This window comes from Octodon degus, unplaced genomic scaffold (genome assembly GCF_000260255.1).
Source record: "Octodon degus isolate 3935 unplaced genomic scaffold, OctDeg1.0 scaffold00163, whole genome shotgun sequence".
NCBI lineage: Eukaryota > Metazoa > Chordata > Mammalia > Rodentia > Octodontidae > Octodon > Octodon degus.
The window spans coordinates 5770355-5782369 of NW_004524739.1; the positions used below are offsets into that span (position 1 = coordinate 5770355).

General features: G+C 45.1%; 1 protein-coding gene across 5 annotated transcripts in view; it reads left to right on the forward strand.

Moving 5' to 3' along the window:
- Tmem39b (transmembrane protein 39B) overlaps window positions 1-12015 on the forward strand; it is a 25082-nt gene that overhangs the window by 10954 nt on the left and 2113 nt on the right. For all 5 annotated transcript variants that reach the window (XM_004642938.2, XM_023703089.1, XM_023703091.1 and 2 more), the window contains 3 exons: window positions 5255-5591; window positions 7080-7267; window positions 11398-11518. In XM_004642938.2, the coding sequence (XP_004642995.1) occupies window positions 5255-5591; window positions 7080-7267; window positions 11398-11518 (646 nt within the window). The remainder of the gene's footprint in view (window positions 1-5254; window positions 5592-7079; window positions 7268-11397; window positions 11519-12015) is intronic.

Sequence of the window (12015 nt, forward strand, 5' to 3'; positions counted from 1 at the left end):
CCAAGCTTGTTTCAAGTAGGTGCTTTAGACCTCTGAGCCATCTCTCCAGCCCCAATAAATAAGAATTAAAAAAAAAAGACTTAGTACCAAAAAAGAAAGTAAAATATTTCATTAATAAATATTCCTTTTATGTAATATTTTTCCATGGATTGGGTTAAGTAAAATAGAGTATTAAAATTAATTTCGTCTTTTAACATGGTTACTAGAAAATTTTTAGTTGCCCATATGAATATGACTCTCACATTTCTGTTGAAAGCTCTCTGCAGTAGATGATGGCTTCTTCCTTGTCTGTCAGCATATCTCCGTCTGCTTTCTCAGTTTTGTCAGTCACTTGTGTACTGATGACCACCCTCCCATTTTTTTCTATTTGCTGATGTGTATTTACTTTCTACGTGTACACTGTCATGAGTGAGTGGAGGGCCTGAGAGGGAATCTGCCATCTTTTTTTTTTTTTTTTTTTTTTTTGCTGATCCAGGGATTGAGCTCAGGCCTTTGTGCTTGCCAGGCAAGCACTTATTCTACTGAGCCATGGGGGCCTGCCCCCAGAATCTGCCATCTTGCATGTAGAGGTGCTTCTAACTTCTAACCTGTCGGAGCAGCCACTTACGCCACATAGTGTAGTTGCTCATAGGATGTTTCTGCAGTCTTTAGAAGCAAAACCAGAGATATTCTTAAGTATGTGCCTATAAGATCTAGTCTGAGTCCCTTATATTTTCACATAACACCCTCCCCACTCCCAGGTCCCATAGGGTATCATGAAGAGTGTTTTAAAAATTCCAGTTTGGTTTTCTTTTCCTGTCCCCACAGAATCATTGGCCTCTTTATTTTCTAAACAAAATTATATTGATCTTTTCTTCAGAGCCAGGCATCATGCTGGAGCGCTATTGCAAGGACTGAAAAAGCATTTATGAAAACACTAGTTTTAGGCCTGGCTAAGAAAAAAGAATCAATGTAATTTGTGTAACTGTATAACACAGGGCAAGTTAAGGAAATTGAAGCTCATAGAAGTTAAATAATTTGTCCTAAATCACAGGTCTAGTAATTGGCAGAGTAGAATTTTAATTCAGTTTTCTTTAGCCCTAAATATTATACTTTTTTTTGTTTTTTTTGTTTTTTTTTTTTGGTCCTTTTAAGACAGGGTTTCACTGTATAGTTCAGGGTGGCCTTGAGCTGACTTTGTAAGCTAGGCTAGTCTCAAACTCACAGTGATCCCCCTGCCTCAGTCAAGTGCTGAGCTTATAGGCATGTACCGCCATACCTGCCTTACGTTTTAAAAAAAATTTTATTCATTTATTTATTTATGTGGTAGTGAGGGGAGTTGAGACAGGTTCTCACTATAGTTCCGGTTGGCCTTAAAGTCACTATGTAGCCCAGGCTGGCCTCAGACTCACAGAGACCCTCTTTAGTCAGCCTCTAGAGTTTTGTGATCTTGGACATGGGCCACCATACCTTGTTGGAGTTTTGGGTTTTTTTTTTTTTAATTTAAAGAGACAGGATCTTGTCTAGAATGACCCTTAACTCAGTCCTGCCTCAACCTACTAAGTAGCTGGCATTTGCCTGTGCACCCAAATAAAGTATTACACTCTTGTCCATAATTCTTTGAGTATCTTACTTAATATTACCATAGGAAGAATGATAATGTCCCTATGTTATAGACAGAAAAAAAAGTCCAAAGAGGCTGAATTATTTGCTCAGGAACAGCTATTCCTTTTTGGGACCCCAGGGAGAAAAAAATTAGTTAAGAAATGTAGTACTGGCTAGGCATACTGGCCCCTGCCTGTATTCCCAGCACTCAGGAGGCTGAAGCAGGAGAATTACCATGAGCTTGAGGCCAGCCTGGACTACTAGACACAGTCTCTAAAAGAAGAAGAAGAAATAGAAGAAGAAATGTAGTACAGATCTAAGTATGGTATATGCCTGTAATCTCAGGACTCTGGAAGGGTGAGGCAGCAGGATCCAAAATTTGTACTGGGGATCAAACTCAGGAGTTTGTGCTTGCCAGGCAGGTGCTTAGGCCACTGAGCTATCTCCCCGGCCCAAACAGGATGCAATCCCTTGTACTGAAAAAACAAAAACGAAAACAAAAAGGCACTGTCACTGATCCTAACTTCTAGGGAATAGTGCAGGGCCCCTTTGGGGCTGTGTAATTCTGGAGACCTAAACCTAGAGAAATTAAGAGGCCCCAAGGTGGAAAAGAAAATAACTGTACCTGAACATGGTGGCACATGCTTATAATCCAAACACTTTGGGAGGCTGATGCAGGAAAATTACCGTGAGGTTTGGTGTTTGTTTGTTTGTTTGTTTGTTTGTGGAACCAGGGTTTGAACTCAGGCCCTTGCGCTTGCTAGGCAAGCACTTATTCTACTGAGCTATCTCCCTGGCCCCCAATTGAGGCCAGCCTGGACCATAGGAATTTTTTTTTTCTATCAGGACTTTAAAGGGAATATGAACTATAAAGAGAAATCCTGTCTTTGTCTCTAAAAAACAAGGACAGGGGCCAGGAAGATAGCTCAGTAGAATAAGTGCTTCCCTGATAAGCGCAGGGTCCTGAGTTAAAAAAATAAAATAAAATAAAAAGTACCAGTACCACCAAAAATAAAATAAAATAAAATAATAATAAAATTAATAAAATAAAATAAAAAACGAGAACAAAAAAAAGAAAAACTAGGTATGGTGGCATATGCCTGTAACCCCAGTATTCAGGAGGCTGAGATAGGAGGATTGCCATGAGTTTCTTTTTTTACTAGTTTTTTTTTTTTTTTCTTTTTTGGTACCAGAGATCAAACTCGACCTTGCACTTGCCAGGCAGGTGCTGAAGCCACTGAGCTATCTCCCCAACCCAAAACACCAAGCACTTATCTACTTTTTATAATTATAGTGCCCCCTTGGTACTCTGGGAGACTCAGTTCAAAACACCCCAGATAATAAAATTAGAGGATACTCAAGTCCCTTATAAGATATATAGTATTTGCATATAACCTATACACATCCTCCCTATGTACTTTAGTAAGTAATCCTTTGTATATTACAATACCTAATATAAAATAAATGCTTGCAAAAAGTTACTATACTCTTAGAGCAGGTATGTTCAACCTGCAGTCCATTTCTTTTTTGCCCTCTTTTTTTCACGAAGAGGAACTGTCTCCGGCTGCTTATAGAATACATAATATAGTTTGTTTTGTTTTGTTTTTTATGTATGTAGTACAGGATCTACAGGGTCTCACTACACAGATCAGACTCGTAGTGATTCTCCTGTTTTTAGCCTTCCAAGCACTGGGATTACAGGCAAGCGCCACCACACCAAGTCTCAGTCGCCATCTCAGCAAACCCCAGGGGTGGGGCTGGCACAGCTTGTGGTGCCAGGGATTGAATCCCGGTCCCTGCACTCTGCCTAAGCAGGCACTTTAATCTGCTGAGCTATCTGGCCGGCCTAAGTGTATGTAAGTAAACAAAATTTATTTTTAAAAGTGTTTTTATGATAACATTAAAAAGGTATAAGTCAAGGCTGGGGAGATGGCTCTGGAATAAGCGCTTCCCTGGCAAGTGCAAGGGCCTGAGTTCAATCCCCGGTTCAGAAAAAAAAAGCTGTAAGAGCTTAGTATGGTGGCACAGGCCTGTGATCCAAACACTTGGGAGGCTAAGGCAAGAGGACTGCTGTGAGTTCAAGGCAGTTACATAGTGAGACCTTGTGTCAAAATAAAAAAGGGGGGCCGGGGAGATGGCTCAATAGAATAAGCGCTTCCCTGGCAAGCGCAAGGGCCTGAGTTCAATCCCCGGTTCCTCCAAAAAAAAAAAGGGGGGGAGTGGGGAGCAAGCCAGGTATTGTATAGTACCTCCCGATTCAGAGATTGACAGTGAATAAATCCTGTCCGTGTTCAGTGCACATGCAGATATGCCAACACTTTAGGCCTAATTACAGATCAGCAGTACGCATCATGGCCCTGTGGCGTTTTTATTTTTTTGAGACATGGTCTTGCTGTGTAGTTCAGGTTGGCCTTGGACTCACTGTATAGCTGGCCTGTAGCTCCCCGTGATCTTTCTGCTTCAGCTTTCCACATTCCAGGGTTACAGGCGTGCATCACTACACCCAAACATTTCTTTTTCAGATGGGTATTTTAATTTCAAGCTTGCTTGAATGTGCAGGTGAAGGATCGTGAGGTAGAGGGCTCACTGCATTCTTCCAGTCTATGGGCCTATTAGTTTTCTGTTCATAGAGCACCAACAATACACTCAAAAGCATACCTTGAGTACTGAACACGTTGACACCTACCTGTAATCCCAGTGACTTGGGAGGCTGAGGCAGGAGGAACACAAGTTTGGGGCCAGCCTGAGCAACTTAGAGAGTCCTTATCTCAAAAACAAAGGCTGGGATGCAGCTAAATGGTAGAGCACTTGCATAGCATCCCCAGAAACTGAGGTTCAATTCCTAGTATTACGAAACACAAAGCAAAACAACAGTAATTAACCTCAGCTCTAACCAAAGCGTGCTGCTCAGGGGAAAGGGCTGTGCTGTTGAAGAGTCTGTTTCACCACTGGTGTATGTAGGTGCAAAATGAATAACTGTGAACTGTCGAGTGCAAACTAAATCACCTTCTCTAATGCACCAGGTCATGCAGTGTATACTTCTTTTTGTTGTACCTTGTACACTTTTTTTTGGCGGAACCGGGGATTGAACTCAGATCCTTGCGTTTGCCAGTCAAGCGCTTATCCTACTGAGCCATCTCCCCGGCCCCTGTACAATTTTAATTAATTATATATATTTTTAAAATATCTGTTTTGATCTTTGGTACCAAAGCTGGGTCTGAACTCTAGCTGTATTTCTTTCTTGCTAATTGTGTAGCCATTTAGGAATTTACTTCATATTTCAGAGCCACAGCTTCCTCATTTGAAAGGGGGATAAAATGATAGTATCTTAATTCATGCTGTAGTTACAAGAAAAAAGGAGGTGCATGGAACATGGCCTGCGCCAGTGTATGGGGACTGTTATAATTATTATTTAGCTGTCACTACTGGGTGTGGGGGGACTTGTCTCTTGCCTCTTACTGTATGCCTAATGCCCAGCCATACTCGGTGCTAAGAAATATGTTCAGAATCCATTGGATGGCACTGCAGAGGAATGGAAGGATGGGTAAACTCCCCTTGGAGCGTCCAGGAAAGCTGAGGCTCAGAGAGAAGAGCAGAGCCCCCGCTTGGACTGTGGGTTGGGGTCCCAGCCCGTGGGCAGGCCTGTCCTCACTACTGTCTTCCGCAGCAGGTTTGGGATGTACATTCCATTCCTGCAGCTGAACTGTGATCTCCGCAAGACAAATCTCTTCAGCCACGTGGCCTCCATGGGGCCCCGGGAAGCAGTGAGCGGTCTGGCAAGGAGTCGGGACTATCTGCTGACACTACGGGAGACGTGGAAACAGCACACGCGACAGCTGTATGGCCCAGAAGCTATGCCCACCCATGCCTGCTGCCTATCGCCCAGCCTCATCCGCAGTGAAGTGGAGTTCCTCAAGATGGATTTCAACTGGCGTATGAAGGAAGTGCTTGTCAGCTCCATGCTGAGTGCCTATTACGTGGCCTTTGTGCCTGTCTGGTTTGTGAAGGTACACTGCTCGATGCAGGGGGGGACAGGGCCTGGCTGGGACCTTACCTTGCTGCCTACCCCCTGTGAGCCCTACTGCTTACATATGTAACTACTATTTTATGACATTTCCCACCTGTTCTCTAGAAAGCTAGAGTGATTATTGTCTGTATTTTAGAGTACAGAGAACAAGACTCCCTGAAAAGGAAATGACCTGCCTGAGGTCACTCAGCCACTGATAACAAAGAACAGTAACTGTACAGTATGGCGGAAGCTGTTTTGATACAGGCATATAACAGTGTCCTGCCTTGTCCTTTGGTAAGGAAGCCAGGATTCATCCAGATCTAAATGACTCCAAAAGTCTATATATAATCTCCTGGAAGGTACCTCCTCAGCTAAGTACTCTTAAAACATTCCGCACGGGCCTGCAAGATAGCTCAGTGGACTAAAGCACCTGCTTAGGCAAGCGCAGGGACCACAGTTCGATCCCTAGCACCACATGCTGTGCCAGCCCCACCCCGAGGCAGATAGAGCTGGCCAGAGTCTGGGCATGGTGGTGCATGTCTATACTTCCAGCGCTGGGGAGGCTGAAAGCAGGAGGATCATCACTAGTCTAAGCTGTGTAGTGAGACGTGTAACAACCAAATAGAAAGAAAGAAAGAAAAGTAAATAAATTTTTGTAGTCTAGGGAGATAACTTGGGGACTCAGTAACTGCCTGGTAAGTGCAAGGCCCTGAGTTCAATTGTGGTACCAAAATGACAACAAATTTCTACAGGATGCACTGTACCTTGAGATTTGAGAGGGCTGGGGAGATAGCTCAGTGGAGTACGTGCTTTCCTGGAAGCACAGGGCCTGAGTTCAATCCCAAGTACCACCAAAAACCAAAAAAAAAGATTTGAGGTTGACTGTCTGGCAAGCTCAAAGTCCTGAGTTCAATCCCCAGTACCAAAACAAAAAAGATTTGAAGTTGAAGCCAGGCTTGGTGGCACACATCTATAATCCCAGCACTCAGGAAACTGAGGTAGGAGGATCATTGTGAGTTTGAGACCAGTCTGGGCTACAAGGTGAGCTCAAGGCCAGCCTGAGCAGGACCCTGTCTCAAAAAGAAAAAAAAAAAAAGATTTGAGTTTGAGGGGATTTACTGTCTATTGAACACCTGCAACACCTGAGGAACTTTCATGTGTATTATAATCTTCCTAATGCCTTTGAGGTGATTGGTGGCTACTCTTTTTGTCTTTTGAGACAAGGTCTTGCTATTCCTCAGATTCACTTTTGTAGCCCAGGCTGGCCTTCAACTGGCAGCGATGCTTCTGCCTCAAGTGCTGATATTACAATTATATGCCACTGTGCCCAGCTTACTTTGTTAGGTTTTTGATTCTTCATTTCAGACCATGCTGAGTCTCCTCAGCACTGTCCTACCTTCTGAGCGATATAGAGTCAAGGAAGGGAGAAGGAATGAGTCTATTACAGGCAGTATGCAAGCTTTACCCCCCCTCTTGCTATCCCCAGAACACACATTACTATGACAAGCGTTGGTCCTGCGAGCTCTTCCTGCTGGTGTCCATCAGCACCTCAGTGATCCTCATGCAGCACCTACTGCCTGCCAGCTACTGCGACCTGCTGCACAAGGCTGCTGCCCATCTGGGCTGCTGGCAGAAGGTGGACCCAGCCCTGTGTTCCAACGTGCTCCAGCATCCGTGAGTTGCCCTTGTCTGCTCTGTTCAACCCCAGCTCTCCTGGTGATCATCTGGAGCCACTTGCTCATTAACTCTTCAGCCAGCCAGCAGACAGCTATTGAGCTAGACTTGTATTTTAGGCCTGTGTCCAGAGTAAGGTGTGGTGGAGCCCAACATAGAAAAGCAGAGAAGAATAGAAAGAAAGAACAAGGGCCGGCCTGATAGCTCAACAGACTAAAGTGCCTGCTTAGGCAGAGCACAGCGGCCAGAGTTCGATCCCTGACATGCTGTGCCAACGCTGGCCCCACCCCAGGGCGTGCTGACACAATGACTGTAATCTCAGCACTTGGGAGGCTGAAAACAGGAGAATCACTAGAGTCTAATCTATGTAGTGAGACCCTGTAGACTATGTCCTAAATACATTAAAAAAAAAAAAAAAAAAAAAGTTAAATATGAGGTTCAACATATCTATAGCTTCCTAGAGCCCTCCAATAAGATCTGGGCTTCTACACAGGGCTTTCCAGCTCATGAATTGAGTCTTTTTTTTTTAATTTTATTTGTGTGTGTGTGTGTGTGTGTGTGTGCGTGTGTGCGCGTGTGTGGCCAGCTCAGCCCACCAGGGGGCGGGGCTGGCTGGCATGTGGTGCTGGGGGATTGAACCGAGGTCCCTGTGCTTTGCCAAGCTTGTTCCAAGTAGGTGCTTTAGACCACTGAGCCATCTCACCAGCCCCACATGAATTGAGTCTTGCCAGCCTTTTCTATTCATCTCTTGAAGCTTACAGTGTACTGGAGATGGGACATGAGCATGTGGTAAATTCAAAGACTCATTCACTTCCTCCTTCATTTATTAGTTCACTGATTGACTGCATTGCTCAAGCATACAATCATTCATTGCTCGTCTTGTCTCACCTCCTCACTCATCCACTGGACTGTTAGGTGACATGCACTTTGAGGAAACATTTACTTCTAACCATTCTATACCAGGCTGGGTGCTAGTGTATCAGGCACAAGAGACTGTACTTTAACCTATAGGCTGGAGAGAGCCATAGAAGACCATGAACAACTCAGGTGTGGTGGCCCACACCTCCCAGGTCTTGGGAGGCTGAGGCAGGAGGATCACCTCAAGTTTGAAGCCAGCATGGGCTAATCCTTAGGTTCCAGTGAAGAATGAGCCAAGCTAAGCAGAGGGCAGCCCAGCACTTCAGAGCCCTGAGCAGGGTGACTTCTGCCCCTAATCTGGCTGCAGTGCTATCCTACCACTAGGCCTCTTTTGCCTCACTCATCCTATTTGTGTGCCTATTTCTGTAGCCTTTTATCAAGGATTTTTTCAATCCAGATTATGCTAATTTTCTTGACTGTATTCCCCCTTGGGACTGGAAGCTCCTCAAGGACCACCTCTAAATTGTACCTGAGGCTTAGGCCCAGAACAAAGCCTAGCAAAGAAGAAGCCCCTGGAACATGTTTATAGAGATAAGTCCACCAAGGAACAGAAATGTGAAGAGAGGTCACATTCAAGGCTTCTCATGTTGGCCCTCAATGCCAATCAGGGTCCCTTTGTGCTTTGTCCAGGTGATCCAGAAAAGTTGAGACTTGACAAATGGGCCAAAAGTGGGCTTAGCTTAGCCTCAGGCTCTGAGAGGAGGGAGGAACAGAGAGATAGAAAATAGGTAAGGGGTTGGGGAGATAGCTCAGTAGAATAAGTGCTTGCCTGGCAAGTGCACGGGTCTGAGTTCAATCCCCAGTTCTGCAAAAAAAAAAAAAAAAGAACGAATAGGTGAATATGAGGATCTACCTGTCTGCGGCTCCCAAGACCTCTGGATAGGACCCGGCTCCTTCACAGGGCTGAGGAACTGCGTGCATCCTGCCAGCCAGCCTCTGCCGTGTTCCAGTTCGCACTTTGCTGTAACTATCCAAACCTCCTCCGGTCCTCATGTGCTTTATGTGCTTTGGCATCCAGGCTTTCCCCCCTGGAGTGTTCTTTCTGTCTTTCTTTTGCTGGTTAACTGTCCTTAGCACTTTGCTTCCTCCAGGAACCTTCTCTGACCACCTAGAATAGGTGCGGTGTCCTCCTCTCCCTTCAGTTTCCCCGGGCCCATACTCCTTGTACTTCATGCTTTCTACTGTGTTTGCTCAGTTTCCTGCCCACTCTGCCAGGAGTAAAAGCTCCTGGAGCCCAGGTCTGTTGTCCACCTAGCACTCAGAGAGCTCCCTACCGACAGAGTGCCTGGCTTATGATAGGTACACTGCAATTTGTTTCTTGTTTTTCTATGTAAAGTCTATTCTTTTTAAGGTCAAATTTACATAGAATGAAACGTACAAACTGCAAAACCTATAATTCTTTGAATTTTGATAGTCACATACACCCATACAACTTACTCCATCAAGGTATGGAACAATTCTAGCTCCTCAGGAAATTTCTTTGTTGCCCTTGTGGTGACTTCCTGCCACTAAGACCTTTCTGCTTTATTTTATCATAGGTTAGTTTGCCTGCTGTAGAATTTCTTACAAATGAAATCATAAGTAGATGCTCTTGTGCCCAGCTTCTTTCACTTAGCATATTTATTTATTTATTTATTTATTTATTTATTGGCTATTTCAGCCCACCCTGAGGACAGGGCTAGTGTGGCATGTGATGCCGGGGATCAAACTGTGTGGTCCCCTCAGCCTAAGCTTACCTAGGCAGGCACTTTAGACCACTGAGCTATCTCACCAGCCCATTTAGCATATTTCTTATTTTTGAGGTTCAACCTTATGTTGCATGTAACACAGTAACTACTTTTTTTTAATTTTTTTTTTTTTTTTATTTTAGGGAAGGGTCTACAGGGTGTTCAGGGTCTCACTACTAGATCGGACTCGTAGTGATCCACCTGTTTACAGCCTGCCAAGAGATGGGATTACAGGAATACCTTACTTTTTAAATGAATGCATTAATGAGGCAGGACTGTATGTTAGAAGGGAGATTGAGGGCTGGCCAGATAGCTCAGCAGATTAAAGTGCTTGCTTAGGCAGTCAAAGGGGCCAAGGGTTCCGATCCCCGGTGTGCCATGCCGGCCCTTCCCCCGGCACACTGAGACTATGATTTAGACTGGGCATGGTAGCACGTGCCTGTAATCCCAGTGCTTGGGAGACTGAAAACAGAGAATCACTACAAGTACGATCTACATAGTGAGACCCTGTACATCCTGTGCACCCTGTCCTAAATTTGCAAGAAAAAAAAAAAGCAGGGGGAGATTGGAGTTCCCAGTCTCGGGTCCTGGACCTTGGAGTTCCTAGGAAGACACACAACATTGGAGGAAAGCTTTCACTGGCCACACAGTCTCATCCCATGCACATGGGACTCTCAGTGCTGGGCTTTGTGGCATTCTTTGAGAAAACAAGGATGAACTAGACACCATCTCTTCTTCCTAGAAGGCTCCCAGCCTCATGAAGGATACAGACAGGAAAATAAATAAATGACAAACATTTGGAAATGCGATCAGTAGTACTAGATTCAGGGGACAGTAATGTGATACTCAACTCAGGGGAGTTTGAGAGAGACTTTCTGAAGGATCCAGGGTTTTGAAGATGATGAAGAGCTTTCCAGAAGGACAAGGCTTCAGGAAGGTTAGTCCCATTAGAGGGGAGCGGGCAGAGGCAAGCAGAATGATGTACCTGAAGGGACTGGAACAATTCTGGGAGGGTTTATGAGCAACATGATGGGAGTCATGGGAGGCCACTCAGGATCCCAGAGACCCTGAAAAATTATCCATGGGGCCCTGGAAATCCTTGAGCACATTTTAAGGAGAACATAGTCATGCTCAGCCAGGTATTTTACAGAGACCACACAAATAACTGTGTGGTGGACTGATAAGAAGGTAGAGGACAACCAGATAAAGCAGTGGCACCAAGAGAAGAAAAAGGACTTTTGTTACAGTCTCTCAGTCCTAGACCATCTAGTAAATCTGACCATCTGACTCCCTGCGCAGTGAATTTCTCTGGGTTCTCTCAGTTTACAGAGGGGGCATCTGAGTCCCAGAAAAGGGAAGTCTCTGTGTCTTTTAAGCAATAGAAGTGGAAGTAGAGCCCTGGTGATTGCTCAGTGCCTAACCTTGTGGTACCTTTTTTCTTGGAATAAGCGTGGGATAAGGGGCTGTCTTGAACTGTGCCTCCAGGTGGACTGAAGAATGCATGTGGCCACAGGGTGTGCTGGTGAAACACAGCAAGAATGTCTACAAAGCAGTGGGTCACTATAACGTGGCTATCCCTTCTGATGTCTCCCACTTCCGGTTCCACGTGAGTCTTCTCCTCTGGGAAGGAGGGCTGGGGCCTGCTCTAGAGGACAGGGGATGGATGGGACATGGCAAGGAGGAAGGCAGACACAGCAAGACAAAGCTATTTTCAGTATTTCCCAAACACAAGGGGAGACAGTGCACACATAGAGCACAAGAAAAGCCACTACCTCGCACTGGCCAGGCAGGTGCCCTGCCATTGAGCTATATTCCCAGCCCCAAGGCCCTGCATATTAAACACACTTTTGAATTTACAGAAAATGTTTCTTGAGTTACACACCTTGCTCTGAAACATGAAGTAAGAGTAAGATGTTACTATATTTCTTAGAAGCTTCTAGCCAAGGGGCTACAGCGATAGCTCAGTGGCCTAAGTGCCCGCTTAGGCAAATGTAAGGACCCAGCTTCAATCCCTGGTACCTCATACTGTGCCAGCTCCGTCCCCAGGGCACCAAGCTGGCCACCAAGACATGGCATTAGGGTGCACACCTGTAATCAGAGTGC